The 15,200-nt window shown below is 38.3% G+C and overlaps 1 protein-coding gene across 1 annotated transcript; it reads right to left on the bottom strand.

The window, feature by feature from the left end:
• Positions 1 to 6,684: 6,684 nt before the first annotated feature.
• On the bottom strand, positions 6,685 to 14,398 carry tmem231 (transmembrane protein 231). Its single transcript, XM_047347162.1, has 7 exons — positions 13,999 to 14,398; positions 11,444 to 11,610; positions 10,374 to 10,502; positions 9,953 to 10,096; positions 9,026 to 9,107; positions 8,825 to 8,930; positions 6,685 to 7,788 (listed from the first exon to the last, which is right to left on the bottom strand). The coding sequence occupies exons 1-7, from the start codon at positions 14,135 to 14,137 to the stop codon at positions 7,626 to 7,628; spliced, it is 930 nt and encodes a 309-aa protein (XP_047203118.1). The 5' UTR covers positions 14,138 to 14,398; the 3' UTR covers positions 6,685 to 7,625.
• Positions 14,399 to 15,200: the final 802 nt, after the last annotated feature.

The raw sequence follows: 15,200 nt of genomic DNA, 5'->3' as shown, positions 1-15,200 counted from the left end.
TTTAATACACGTGAAAGAATATAAAATCATCATACATCATTTCTTTGGATATACTTGTTTATATTTTTGCAAAAGATAAGACAGATAACATGTGGCAGATAATATGTGGCTCCACACAGGCCTCTCCAGTCTCTCAGCTCCAGAATATGAGAACATGCTTGTTTCACTCCCCTCTGCTTCAATTGTGTGTTTTTAATAATTATTGCATGGATTACTCATAAGGATATAAGGATATTTATTGTAACTTTTATGGAGTTAACTGTGAGCAGTTACTAAATGTTGCATGGATTACATGGAAAGATCTCACCTTATTTTGACAATACATAGTTTTTAATGAGTGCCACGTTTGTTTTAGTTACCCAGGCTTTTTTTCTGATCTCCTCTCTTCATTGTCAGTTCAGCTGGCCGTCCTGCAGCGCATGTTCATGTGTTACAGATCAGCTGTTCGCCAACGCACAGCAGAGCTAATCTGCCTGACTGGAGCAGAGGAGAGGTTTGTCCGAGCTACCGTACCCTGTTGGCGGTCAGATCTCTCGAAGTTTCTCTGATCCTTGGTCCCCAGAGGCGATCAGACTCCAACACTGACTCTTGAAGGAACGACTCTCAAACAGTTTCTAACTTTCAGCTCCATTAATCTAAATTAGGCAGAGGAATGATTACAGAGATCAGCGCCAAGGCTCGTCTCGGACCATCGCCGTCTGTAAAAGGATGACAAGAGTCTCGATAGAAGGTCACATGTAGTTTTATATCTGGCACTCCAATGCAATGGATGTTCCCTCCCTCAGTGTTTATCAGTAGACTATGTGTCACCATTGTGGTGTCTATCTGGTAGGTTGTGTAGTAGCTGGTGTCCATCCTTAATCTAAGTGTGCTGCATTCTAATCAAACCAGTTACAGCCTGTTCCACCATCAAACCCAGTGCCCCAGCCACAGGTTGTTCCTTGTAATGTGTGTCGATGAGCATTCTTGTCCTATTCTAACAAAAAGGAAACATTAGAACTTTATATCATTATGATATAAATGGGAAAAACTGCTATGAGTCATATAAATAAAGGTTATCCTTAACAGGTTGATATGGCATAGTTTAGGGCACAATGGTCCAGCAAAATATCAGCCCCCCAGAAACTGTCGCCTCTTCCGTACTTGATGTCGTGCTCGCCCTGCGTCTTTGCAGGGTGGTGGGCCGGTGGTTCACGGGCAGAACCACCAGCCCACGAGCTGAATCACCAGCCCAGCGCCCTGCGTCTGTGAAAGGCGGTTATTAAAAGGTTATTAAAAACCAAACATTCACAAAATAAGAAATGCCTAAGCCAGCGGTCCACCGGGGATTTCCCCGGTTGGCCCATATGCCAGTTTGACCCTGGCTGTGAGTCACTTCACTAAATGAAGACCAAACACGTTTTAATCAAAAATGCACCAGAAACCGAAACCCGATTCCAGTCCTGGGACAGAATTAGTTCATAAAACCAGTCGATAACTCTAAAAGTGACAATAAAAGTAATAATGGTACTTCTAGCTGAATACCCTAAACTGGAGACCTTGGCTGGTGGATGGCTGTTTTACATGGCAGCAGGTAAGCAACACAGAGCCACTACCTGCTAATGCACCTGACTTAAAAGTTTTCTGTTTTTAAAACAGGAAACCGAAGAGGACGCTGAAAAAAACTTGACCAAGAGGATCAGGATGTATCTTTTGTTTGCAGCATTCACAACAATAAGTGTAAGAAAGTTAAAGAAAGTAAGATAATTTTAATGTTATTTTGATTAGTAATGAAAAGATCGATATTGCTGGTTGAATTGGTTGATCTGTGAATGATCTAAAGCTATTTAGATATTTAGTGTTATGGTTTTGGTATTTTTTTTCCCTTCCAATTGCACTAATTTACTCCAATCCTTGTTTTATTATCTAGTTACCACAAAGTTGTGACCCCAAGTTTCTAAAATTTCAATTTTGTTGTGTTTTATTTGTGCATTTCTTAGGTTTGGGGAGAAATGTGTAGATTATGTTATTTTAGTTTTATTATTTTGCAATCTTAAAATATTCTATAAATAAATTACACATAAAAGTGTGACTGTAGGAAAAAACCATCAAACAATGTAAGATGTGTGTGCCAAAACAAATATCAAGATAATGATACATGATTGTATCAGTTAGCTTATAGGAAATCCAAATGTGTCCACTGACTGCTGGAAGAAGACAAATTGCTGTTTGCAGCATAAAAAAGGTACATTATCTAGAGAAAATATAAAGAGAAAGTACAGTTTCATTTCTCAAAGTGTCCTGTAAAATTATTTCTGTTTTCCATTCCTCATACCTTTCTTGAAAAAGCCAGCAGTGCCACTAAAAAAGACAGTGTTCTACCTGTGTAGACAAAACACTGTATAATAGGGCACAGATAGAAAATAGTGCAAATCAGTCTCATTTACATAGTGCCACAACAGAAGTCATGTCATTTTGTACAGAGAATGTAAAACTATACTCTAATTGAACTCTTTGTAACAAACTATGCACACCCAACAAGTTTGTGGTTGGTGTCTATGTGCATCAGAGATTTTGGACCAGGAACTGAGTAGGTGTTCCGCACAAAACATCCAAACTGGGTCATCTGACAAAGGATGCCAACAGTATCTACACGGTGAATGGAGGCCCGCACCCTCTCCCACTTAACTCAAAACCTTCTGGCCTGCAAGGTTTCCTTAACCAAGCGATCCCAAGCATGAGGCGTGTCTGTTTTTTATGTCCATCTCTACGCCTGAACAGGTGTTATAATGTGCTCTGACAGAGAAGGCAGACTCTCCCATTTTCCTGTACATAGTACGGCTGGACACAGACCTTTGTTTAGAAGATGTAAGAGGGTATCGGAAGATTTATCAAATCTTGGACACCCAGTTACTCCATGGGTAATCTGAACAGACACTGTAAGGACCTTATTTTGTCTTTCTTCAACAACTACGATGTGTACATCTGTGGGGGCATTTAATAGAGCCTCAGGGATGTGAACCGGATCAGACCTGATCAGCACTAAAAAGAACAACTCCCGGGAACACAAACTCGAGGTAATCCAGGTTAAGTGGCTGCTGATTGACAACATGGTGAATTTGAATATGAAGCTTCTGCAACATGGTTTGTGCAAGAACTTCCTACAATGGAGAAAAGGGACAGAAAGTCTTTTTATTCTAACTGGTTTCCTGGCAGCAATAAAACATTCAGTTTTATTTGACATTAAGACGGGCAGCAACAACAAACTGATGAAAGCCATGTTGATTTAGTGTTACACTGGTTAATTGCTCTGTCTTGAAAGGTATACTCAGGCCCGCAGACAAGGAGGGGACAAACTGGTCTGTTGTTCTGGGCATAGGGCAGGGATGGGAGCCCAGGATTGGCTGAGGGGGGCCCAGTCTTCAGTTAGAAACCCAGAACGAAGCAGAGTAAAGCTGGACTCACACCACAGTATAAATGGAACAGGGATATTATTGCTTACTCTGTGATATTAATTTACTGTGCATATTGATTGATGTTTGCTAATAGATTCCTCATGTTCATACTGGTTACCATTATCATCCATGACATGTGTGATTGACCCAATTTGCTTCTCCATACAGTTTTCTATTAACATAGACTTCCTTCTGTGTAAAACAACTTGGTTGTTCCAAAAAGGAACGTTATAAGGACTGAAATTGTGTTCATAAGCAATTTTCCAATTCATCAAAACCTGTTGGTGAAAAGCAGACAGTTTGACAGGTGATTTAGAAATATCAAAGTCACATTTGAATAAAAACTTTGGAATATCAGAGTGGGTAGAGCAAACCAAACCTCATGACCATTTTCACGAACATTTGGAGCTATTCATTTTTAACACACCATTCATTATTTCAACATCTATTGCTTTTATGCTTCTGTCTTCATAACTTTTATTGTATCACATTTTTTTATGTAATGATGTTTATTTCTCCAGATAAAATTAAAGTAAATTTTTTTATTTGCTTAATATTTTTTTATATGCGGAGGGAGTACACAGAGTAAATGATTCTGGATAGAGCTTCCATTGTGGTGAGTAGTGTTCTTCCAAAGATGGTTAGATCTCTCTGTAACAAGTTATTTAATATTATCCATATTGTTTTCAACAATTGACACTACTGTTAGCCGATTTTGTGATCCATATTCCCAAGTATTGGACCTCCGGTTTAACCGGTTTAAGTTTAGATTTAAACCAGAAGCTTTGAAAAATATGTCAACTGTTTGAATAGCCAGAGGACTCTGATCTTTAATTTTTAGAATAAAGTTGTATCATCTGCCCATTTAAAAGTTTACAAAATAAAATCAGGTTAAATGCTTTTCGAAAATCCAGAAATAAAATAAAACCATCATGATTAATTTTGTGGGGATAATCAAATAAATCCAGAAACATGCGAATGTTATGAATTGATCTACTTTTAGGAAATCTACATTGAGTATTGCTGATAATATTTGATAAACCTTCTTTTAATCTAGCAGCAATAACTGAAGTAAATATTTTATAATCTGTATTGAGATGTGTTATTGGTCTTAAGTTAGTTAAGTTTCTTTTATCCTTGCCTGGCTTCAAAATTAAACTGATTATTCCTTGTTTCATTGCTGCCATGTTCCATAATCGCATCCAACTACATTTTTCTTTCTTTCCAGAAAGTGAGCAGATATACCATCCGAGCCAACATCAAACTCTTCAATGCAAAACTCCTCCTCACAAATATTTCATCTATAACTGGAATAGCATTTTTATTTTTTCATAGTCTTGCTTTTGAAAATGTATATGTATATAAATTACTATAAAATTCATGAACTTCTTTGGAAATACATTTTGTCTCTTTACATTCCACTCCATTAATTATGTGACTATTCTGTTTCCTTCCTTTGTTTTTTAATTTTGAAGAAATATGAAGTATTTGTCTCACCCTCCTCTAGCCACCTGGCTCTAGATCGTTTAAATGCTCCACGAGCTTTATTTTGATAATGCTCATCCAGTTTAGACTGTAAATCATTAATGCTGCACTTATCTTCGTCACACCAATTTATTTAATGGCAATATGAAATTAATACTTTTGTCAGTTCTAACTCTTCCCTTTTTTTTCCCTCTTCTAGAATTCCTTTCCTAAAAGAAATGGAAAATTTCCTGAACTTGTAGGAGTAAAACATCCTTAATAAGAGAGTCCCATGAACAGTCCTATAGTCACAGCTACTCCACTGTACATGTTCGGTTCATCGTAGAACACAAAACCTACAAAGTGATGCGTTTTCCTTCGATAAAGTCGAGGGGTCCCCTGAAACCTGCTGCCTCCCCCTCCTTCCTCACCTGCTCGATCCTGAGGCATAGTGCTTGTCTGGACATCCAGTCCTCCGGGGTCAGGTCTTCTGCAAACCAGATTTCTTCTTCCTAAAAGATCTGACATGACGTGGTTTGCTTCCATATTTTATCTCTCACCCTTCTTTTGGCAAAGAGCATTATTATGCGCCCATGTTTGCCTTCCGCAAGTCTTCCCACTCGGTGAACAACATCAGCGGCCTCCTTCATTTTTCCAACCAGGTCCGGGCCAATTCTGCATAGCAACTCCCCAATTTCAGCCCTGAGGTTTTCATTGAATTTTTCTCTTTTACTTTTAAGACGCAGGAACCACCTTCTTTTATGTCTATCTTGGTTTATTTACCTTTCCTTTTACTTTCCACCCACATTCCCAGAGCATTTATAGTGCCAAATACAGTTTCCACTGCTTCACTAGGAACATCCTCGTCACACATGCCTTTGACTTTCTTTCCTACTTGACATTTACCGGAGCGTTTGTTGACGTGGTACCTGGTCTTTCTCGTTTGCTATTACTAGCAACATCCATTGACATAGCGTAGCTGTGCTCAGAGTCACTTGACCTACTGCTCTGAACACTTTGAAAGATTGCTTTTGGGCGGTTAGGGGTCTTGCGCTGGCTTATCTTTATTTTTTAAATAAGTCACTTATATTTCAAATCGTCAGGACACATTATCAGAGCGCTGGGTGATGCGTCCTTTCAGTGTGACGGTGAAGGCTAGACCGTCCAAATTCACTGCCAACCGCAGCCTTCACGGGTTTTGCGGCCATCGAAGGACCGGCCTACGTAGGCCAGGTCCTTCGATGGCCTTCGATGCATCCTTGACCAAGAGGTCCTCCTCTTGGTCAAGGATGCATCCTCTGAATTTAGACAATGATTTTATCTCCCTTCTACCCAGGGGGAATGCCCTGGGACCCCCCAGCATAAGTTGGTGAGTGTCAGTGGGAAGAGGGATGTTCCTCCTGGGGCTACAACCCGGTATTAGAAAAGCAAAAGACAACGGGAGGAAGGATGGATGGACGCAAGAAAGTTTGAGGCGTAAACTGAACTGATACAGAAGTTAAGAAGACTTGCTGACACAAAATTTTAAACTTACTATATTTTAAAAAAAATCAAAATGTTAACTTGTTATTAAATGCTTGTTTGAAGAATTATGGGGAAAAATAGCCATTGTATTTGAATTGACAATACGTTTTGCAGAAATTAGGAAATAACTGTAAATTACAAACCGGGAGTTACAAAAAACTGATTGACTGTTAAAATATGATTACTGCATACAAATAAAAAAAAAGTGTTTGAATTACAGAGAACAAAAACTGAAGGAAAGCTATTGGTCCAGCAATCTATATACAGTACAAAACCATTTTTTTATTTTATCATAAACTGTTTTAAAACATGTAATAAACAAATGAAATGCATAAACATAGAACATTTATTCACAAAATCGATGCCTTTTAAATGATATAATACAACAGTAATAGAAGAATAATTAATTTTTAAGACAACGGAGGTTCATTAAGTTATTACAAAGAAAAACAATAGAAACGTGAAAGAGAATAAATTTGCTTTTCTTGTCAAGTTTTTGTTACAGAGAAAAGTCTTATCAGTCTTCTGATTAATTAGCAAAAAGTAGCCAGAAACAGACTGTACCTACTGCAACAAGTCCAGACATTTTAGATACTGAAATGTAGGTGTTTGTTTTCTAGGGTTATCTACCAGACACAGCTGGTGAGTTTAATCTTGTAATGTGATAACAAAAAAGACAAACCCCCAAAACTGAGGCTGTGCCCTTGCAATCCAGTTGCTGCAGGAAGAAAAGGCCTTTTAGGATGTCTATACTGACCTCACAGGTGCAGGAAAATGCAACCAACTCATTGTTTTATATTTTTACCTCCTCCTTGTATAACAGCTGTGTCTTGAGATAAAACCTGCATGCTGTCATCAGTTTGTGTAATATCAGAGCAGATTTATAATGCATGGATGAGTGTTGGCCGGACACAGCAGTTTGAGAAACACAAACATGTTCTATTACTTCTTCTTTGCAGTTCTGGTCTCACCAGATGTTATTCGTGGTGTCAAACTCATCATCACTGATGAAGATGTGCAGACTTTTTGTAACAATGTGATAAAATGTCTCAAGCTGAAAGGGTCAACTCTTTCACTTTTACCATAGCGCTAGTAACACAAACATGAAGTTAAAAAACTAATGTCAAAGATATGGAGTTATATGAGAAAACGTGTAGATTTCAAATTTCAGTCTAATCCTATAGAAAATGTATTATCCCTATTTCAGGAAAGGTGAGGTTTTCCCACAGGTATAGGTACAGTTCTGATAACCTGGTTCTGGAAAACAAATTTCTGGATGCGTTCAAAGACCCAAAGGAAGACGAGGAGGATGCTGACGTACTGGATCCAGGCCAACTTGATGGTTTCCCAGAAGCCGGGACGATAAGTGGATGGGGGCGGTTAAGGCAGAAATGTTTCAAAATCTTGTAAAGCTTTTGATACGTTCTTCATTCCTGAGTGGTCTCAGTGTTTGTGACTCACTTGGTCTGAACTAGATGGTCAGAACAGTTCGTATTTACCAGCTTTCTTACCGAATATAAATGAGAAGGAGACTCTTAAGATTGTTCCTCATGTGATGCAGTCGACTGAGAAATATCTTCACAAATGGAAAAAGTATAATTTCACACAAACACACTCAGTATTTCACTGCCTATCATTCTAAGACAAATATGCGAGAGAACACATCCAAATGTCTAAGCCGACAGATTGTTTCATTTCCACATTCAGTCAAGATGGTCTTAGATGGAAACTTTTTTAAGGATTTCTTCTGTTTAAAATTTGCTGCTTTTCAGCCCCCCATAAATATAGTATTAAAAAGAAGATATTTAGTAAGAACAGAAACATTCTATTATTTTCTGTGTTTAAACCATCATAACATGTTCTATAATGTAATTAACAAAAAAGACAAATACATGAAATATGTTCATCTGAAGTCAGAGTTTTTTGATTGTGTTTTATCTTTTTATTTAATACTCAACGTTCTATTTAATGGGATTTCAAATGATTTTAGCTGGAGTTTCTTCATTGCTCTAAATGGAAATAAACTGGGAATGTCTTTGGAATGTCCTTTTATAAAGCTCCTTCAATCCATGTGCTTCCTCTGACTTCATTTTCAACACCTCAGTGATAATTAAAAGAGCCACCTTTGAGTCCTCTTCCCTCTGTAGTCAGTGGACCTGGTCGCCTTTAGTATGGTGCATTCACTGATTGGAAAAACATAGAATTTTTAAGGTTTTGACCAGCTAATCCCCCATCAGGGTCAATCATAAGTTCAAAATCAGCTGATTCTTGTCAACAGCGGATTTCTTGGTGTACCTCCATGAATGACTATCAGGTTTATACCTAGATAGTTAATATTTAAAGAAACCACCTCATATTAACATACAGACTCAACCCCTTCATTGTTCTTGTTAAAAGGATATCTGATGATCTCCAAGGGATACCGGATTTCAGTATGAAGCTCAAAGGGGGAGCCAGCAGCTCGTCCCACAGTCCAGACTGGTGTTGGGCTGGACAACACCGTCGTTACTATGGTTTAGAGAACGCAGAGAAGAAAAGAATATTTTTTCAGTTCCAGTACAGACAGAAGGCAAGCAAATAAAATAAGTCCCTTCATTACTTACAGTTTCTCTCCTGGTAGCTTCTCATAACGTTGGTCAGGTCGTACGCACTCGCAAAAGGGCTGGAGCCGTCGATCACCGACACCTTTGCATCAAACCAGAGAAGGAGATGGAATACCTGAATGTCTGATTCTGCAGCATGTGTTTAATACACTGTAAATATAAACAGGTTCGATGATGATTCTGAGGGTCAGGGTGAGGATGTGCAACAGCGCACACAGAATAACACTGTATATTAATGTTTATGTAACTTCTATTATATTCTGTGAAAAAACATTTAAGCACCCAGGTGAGACAGAGTGATGTGAAATCACACATGCAAGCCAATAATATCTCATTCCCCCCCCCCCCTCCAGAATCATGCAAATCTACAACGCATCTCCCATCAAAGTCTGATAGGAGCTGGTGATGAGTATGAGGGGCGTTCTTTGTGTTTGCTGAACTTTAAGCACAGTTTGAAGTTTCATCACTCAAACCCAATCTTTAAATGCATTGTTTACATACCCATCACTGGTCTGCATGTGTATCAACTTACATTCACCCTGGATCAGGCCTTCTCTAACCTTAACTTGGTTCTTTATTGTTCTTGTCAGGACACATAAATTTTGTTGTTTAGCGATAAATCAACAACAAAGACAAAACAAAAGTTTTACTTACCCCAGTATCCAACATGTAAATATTAAGTTCACTCAGCCCAGATGTCAGTTTCAGTGAAAAGTTAAAGCTTATTTTTCTATATTTACTGTAGATTTTCCTATGTTCTCAGACATTCATCTAGTTCTCTCCTCCTGGTCATAAAGGTCCTGTGAACGGTGTTTGCTTTGTTATGTTTGGTTTATGTGTGACCTGTATAATCTGAAAGTTTGTCTATAAAACACTCTGACAGCTGAGTTTCAAGTGATTTTTGTCCAGAAGTGTGTCCTCTCTTACGTTGTAAATGTTGTAGAGCCCCCAGTGAGGTAGGGGTGTCCTCTGCTGCAGCCTCAGGTCTCCGCTGATGAACAGCTTTGCTCCAGGCACAGGAGAGGAGTGCTGCACAAACGCCAGGCTTTGCATCACCACCGTGGACATCCGCTGGGGAAGAGAAGGGATAGCTGTCTTTTTAATTGGAATAATGTCTGCAGCATCCGTAACGTTTTTTGGATGAGGATGTCAGCTTCTTGATCACAAAGTACATGAAAAATGCCATGTGTGAATAAACAGCCCACAGTTTCAACAGAAAAGGAGGGGCTGTGTTTTTAAATTCATACTACAAGACCAAACCGAACAGGAAGTGAGCGAAGAATCACAACAACAGGATGAGACTTTCACAGTGACCGGACCCGCTCATGGAAGAGAGCAGAATACGTACAAAGAGCTGGTAGCTGAAGGTGAGCAGCAGCTGAACACTGTAGACTTGTTCATCAGCTTTCAGAGGAAGCTGCAGCTGAAATGTCAAAAGGTCCAACTTCCCATCTTGGTTCTGGTCCTCTTCTCTCACCTATGATGTAGGTACATACAAAAATTAAATTAAGTTTGTTTGCTGAAATTTTCTGCAGCTTGCCAAAAAAGAAACAGGATTAAAAGGTACAGTCACGGCTAGAAATTTAGAGACTGAAGAGAATTTAACTAAAGAAATCACGACACCACCAGTGCAGATTGCTTAGAAATGGCAGCAGGTATGTCTATTTCTGCACGTGCAGCGAGCTGAAGACTTTACACGCTGGCCTGGTTTCAAAAAGGGGAGTTAATAAGCCACTTGAAAAAATGATAATAAAGCACAGATTGATATTCTGCGCAGGACTAGACTGCAGACGACTGATATCGAGTTATTTCCTCTGACTAAAACTGTGTGGAGGTCTGTCATGCCGATAATGAAGGCCACTCCTGCATGAGGTCGCCTCTCGTCCAAGAGAGCAGACTAACTCAGTGTACAAGCACCATTATGAATAAAGAAAACATTCGGCAAGAGCAACTTCGGTCAATGATTCGATTCAATCCTGTGAACTCCTCAGACTTTGATCTCCATCTATGGTGGGTACTAAAAAAGAAAGTGGAAAAATAAAAAATAAACGTTGTGACCAATTAAGCAGTGATGGAGCAAGACTGGGGATTTATCACATATGCAAGAGTGAATTGCAGAAGCATAGAAAAAGAAAGGCAGAGACTAATTGTTGATGCTTTGCATATACTTGATGCATTTCCCCATGAAAGGCTGCTAAAGTTAATAAATGATTATCATTATTAAACCTCTTAATGGATCTGAAGATGGACGGATCCCAGTCAATTTCCTGTTGGTTAGATTTCAATAGTCAAATAACTTTATGGTTTTAAGCAGCTTTGCATCCATTTGATCTGCATGACCGTTGATGTGTGTCTACATGTTTTTTGATGATATGGACCAATTTAGTTTGAAATAAAGGTGAATTATTCTGTTCTTACAGAGACAGCAGGAATCCTTAGGTTAGACCCAAGCATGTTGTTGAGATGAGGGAACGTGCTCCAGGCAACATAGTCTCCTTGTAAACTGGTTGCTGCCACCAGCAGCGTTTGGTACTGGAATCTGACCACAGGCTGTTCTTCATAAATGTTTCTTTTAATCCAGAAACCTGAAACAACAACAGTTTAGAACTGAAGATGCATGTCTGCTTGTTCATTCCATTGGACCAGATGTATGATCTAAACATTTATTTACTTGTGGTCATGATAACATCTCATTATCTTTCCTGAGATTTTACACTCTAAAAGAAGTCATTAATCTATAAAAGTAAACACTTATTCTACTTTAGAGGGCAAATTGCAATAAAAATAGAGGGCAAACAGTTTCTCTCAAGTCATCAATAACACTGGGTCAAAGCTTTCTGGGTATTATTGTTTCTATTTAAATTGCTACTGGAAACATCGATCACAGAAGATGAGTTCTATTTTATGTCTCTGCAAGGTTTACCGTCACATTTAAGAATTTTCAATCAGCAGATACAGCCTGCATTTAAAAGGCATTCATAAGCTGTTTCACAGTAACTCAAAAACAATTAAATCTTACATAAAAAACACAACAGATTCCACATTGTCATCATTTATTAACAAATGTTAAACCAAAATGGACAAACAGTGAAAAACACCTGAGTGCATCTCATGATTCAGCAGCTACATCCACAGCCAATTTTGGCCCACTCTTATTAATCTTTGCTTCAATTCATTGAAGTTTGCAGACATTTCTTTTCTACACAGCTCTCTTAAGGACTACCACATAACTTCAGTTAGGTTGAGGTCTGGACTTTGACTGAGCCGCTTTAACAGCGTTATTGTTTTCTTGTTCAGCCATTTTGTTGTAGTTTTCTCCCGTCTTTGGGATTATTGTTCTACTGACGACCCAGTTTGGACCAAGCTTCAGTATTTGACTCTAAAATACTTGGTTATACAAATGAGTTAAGATCCACTCAATGACTGCAAGATGACCAGGTCCTGTAGCTGCAAAACAAGCCCAAATCATCACCCCTCCACCACCGTGCATGACACTTGATATGAGACGCCTGTGCTGTTACGCTGTGCTTGTTTTTGTTTTTTTTAACATCTCTACATTGGTTTCATCTGAGTACACCGGGATTTCAGCTTGCTACCCTTCCAAACAAGCAGAACATGTTCAGTCTTTTAATAATCCTCTAATCCTAACTTTATTTCAGTATTAATGATGTAAGTATGTAACTATCTGTCTATCTATCAGTACTATCATAAACATCAGCATTTAACATGCTAACTGAGGCAGAGTCTGAGATGGAGCTTTTAGGTTTGTTGTTTTTTTCTCTTAGCATTGCACAGTCTCATTTTGGGATGGATTTACTGGGATGTCCATTAGAGATTCTATAATTAAATTATTTATCTCTGGAGTTGTGACTTATTATGAAAATAACAAACTGTAATGATGATGTCTGCCAAATACCAAAAACTGACCGCATGGTTGGGATCGTCGCTTTTACAGTTTGAACTTTTCTGTTCCACTTGTTACATTTGATAATCAATCGATGTAAGAATATTTGAAAATAATAATAATAATTGCGTGTTGCTTAGCTGTACAGTCACACTAATTAATGTGAATGGAGTACTGAAGTTGCACATTTGACAATAGGTAAGTTTTATTTTTGCGGTGGCATTTGTGTTTATAGTGCTCTGACTTCAGGCAGTGACAGACACAATGTGCTTAAATACGTTTTATTGTCTCTTTTATTGTAATCACAATTATTATCACAAAACAACAGTCTATGTTGCCCATCCTTAATGTCCACTGCTGGGGTGATTGGGCAGCTTTCTTAAATGTTTTCTACTTGTGATTATTTTTCGTGATAAACTTCAAATTGTTTGAAAATAGCCTGATAACTCTTCCCAAACTCAGGAGCAGCAACTTTTTGTTCCCTACGTTGACAGTGTGGAATAATCATATTTAATTAATTAGAATATATGTTCTGATGAGGCTCATTTGTCAGATTAAAATTACCTTTTGAACATAACAACCTTTAACCAAAAACTAAACATACTTTTCATTAACCCCACATGTCTGTATTAAAAATGTATTTTATTGGTCCAATGTAATCTTCTAATCTTAAATGACATATTTTAGTTAGCTGTAGGTGAAAAATCACCATAATTAACAGAAAAAGGCTTGAAAACATCACTGTCTGCGTATAATAAATCTTTATGCAGTCATTGAGTTACTGAAATAAATGAACTTTTCAATAATAGTCTAATTTATTGAATATGACTCTATGTCATTTCCTGATACATAGAACCCTGGAATAAAGCCAGGTGTACTTACTTATAACTATGACTGTTAAAGCTTTAACTTGCAACCTAAACCCAGAGAATTAACCTAATATCTAATAAACAGTCAACTTTGATCTCTATTTAATCAGTATAATATCAAAAAGGGACAAAATAATATGTACTTTTGTCATATTTTATCTTAAATCCCTGCAGTAGTTTGCAGTAAAACATTACTTTACCTTGGCTTCTGTAAGCGACCAACAGAGGTGCGATGTATGTGAGGCACAGAACCACCACCAGGAACAGGGTGGCTTTGGTACACACGCTGGATCTGTACCGAACCAGAACCGGGTGAGAGTACACTTCATAGAAAGCCATCGGTGTAGAGGGATGCTAAAGCTAGCGCAGATGCTAACCGAGTGGTCTAAACTGAGAAAACATTCACAAATAAATTCACAAATAAAAGGCAAATAAAACCAGGCTTCGTTAAAGCAATATCCTTCTATCTGTCTCTAATATCGCCTTTACGTGTATTTAGGACCAGATGTAGCGTTTAGAGATGCTAGCTGTGGTAGCTTCTTCTAGCGCATTAGCATCCACCGCGCCATGTTTGGCGTCCAACGGTTTCCATGGCTGCCAGTGTTAGCAGTCAGGGTGCGTTCAGGTCCTGTTGGAGCTAAATTTAAAATCATCTGCACGTCATTAGTTGAAATAGATCAAACTTTGCATCGGGGAATACTTGTAGTATGTTTTTGTCTCTATGCAGACGTTTTGGAGACATAATATGTAAAAAAAATTAATTGTTCTTTATTCTTGTTTTCTTAAAGTCTACAGATTTCAGCTTTTTTGAGATATTTCTGCTTCTGTTTTTCATTGCCTTTCATTATCAGGGCAGATTTGCTTACAAAACTGGGAGAACTGATATATTTTGCTAATACCATTCAAAAAACAGAAAGTCATGTTATATAGACCTGCTTAAGACAATCTCCATATATTGAACAGTATGTGTACTCCAGTCTTTGTTGGGGCTCCTTTTGCATGACTGACTTAATTAACGCAGGGTGGCAGTGAAGCGATCAGCCTGTGGTGAGGTGTTCAGGAAGCTCAGTTTGCTTTAATAGCATCCTTCAGCTTACCTAAATTGTTGGCTCTGGGGTCTCTCATCTTCCTCTTGATAATACTCCATAGATAAGGGTTATGCAACTCCAGTCCTCAAGAGCTACTGTCAGGGCAGTAAAGAAATACTGTGGTCACTAAAGTAGGTATTCAACCTTTGCAGTGTGGGCTGGTGCCAAGTCCTCCAGACTCTGGGAGCTTAATTTCCCCCCAAATATCCAACATTTACTTTAATCTAACAAAACGGTTCAGGACCACTGAGCAACAGTCCAGTCCTTTTTCCTCTTAGATTCTTCTGACATTATGTAATTCTTTGTTTTATCCT

The sequence above is a fragment of the Girardinichthys multiradiatus genome, chromosome 2 (assembly GCF_021462225.1).
Source record: "Girardinichthys multiradiatus isolate DD_20200921_A chromosome 2, DD_fGirMul_XY1, whole genome shotgun sequence".
In the NCBI taxonomy this organism is placed as follows: Eukaryota; Metazoa; Chordata; class Actinopteri; order Cyprinodontiformes; family Goodeidae; genus Girardinichthys; species Girardinichthys multiradiatus.
Note: the sequence above shows the minus strand (reverse complement) of the source record. Positions and strands in the feature narration are given on the sequence as shown.

Coding starts and splice junctions, on each gene's coding strand:
- tmem231 (XM_047347162.1), bottom strand. CDS start 14,137: ATGGCTTTCTATGAAGTGTACTCTCACCCGGTTCTGGTTCGGTACAGA. Junction 9,108..9,952: donor GGCTCTACAACATTTACAAC/GTAAGAGAGGAC, acceptor TTTGATGCAAAG/GTGTCGGTGATCGACGGCTC. Junction 8,931..9,025: donor AAGCTACCAGGAGAGAAACT/GTAAGTAATGAA, acceptor TCTAAACCATAG/TAACGACGGTGTTGTCCAGC.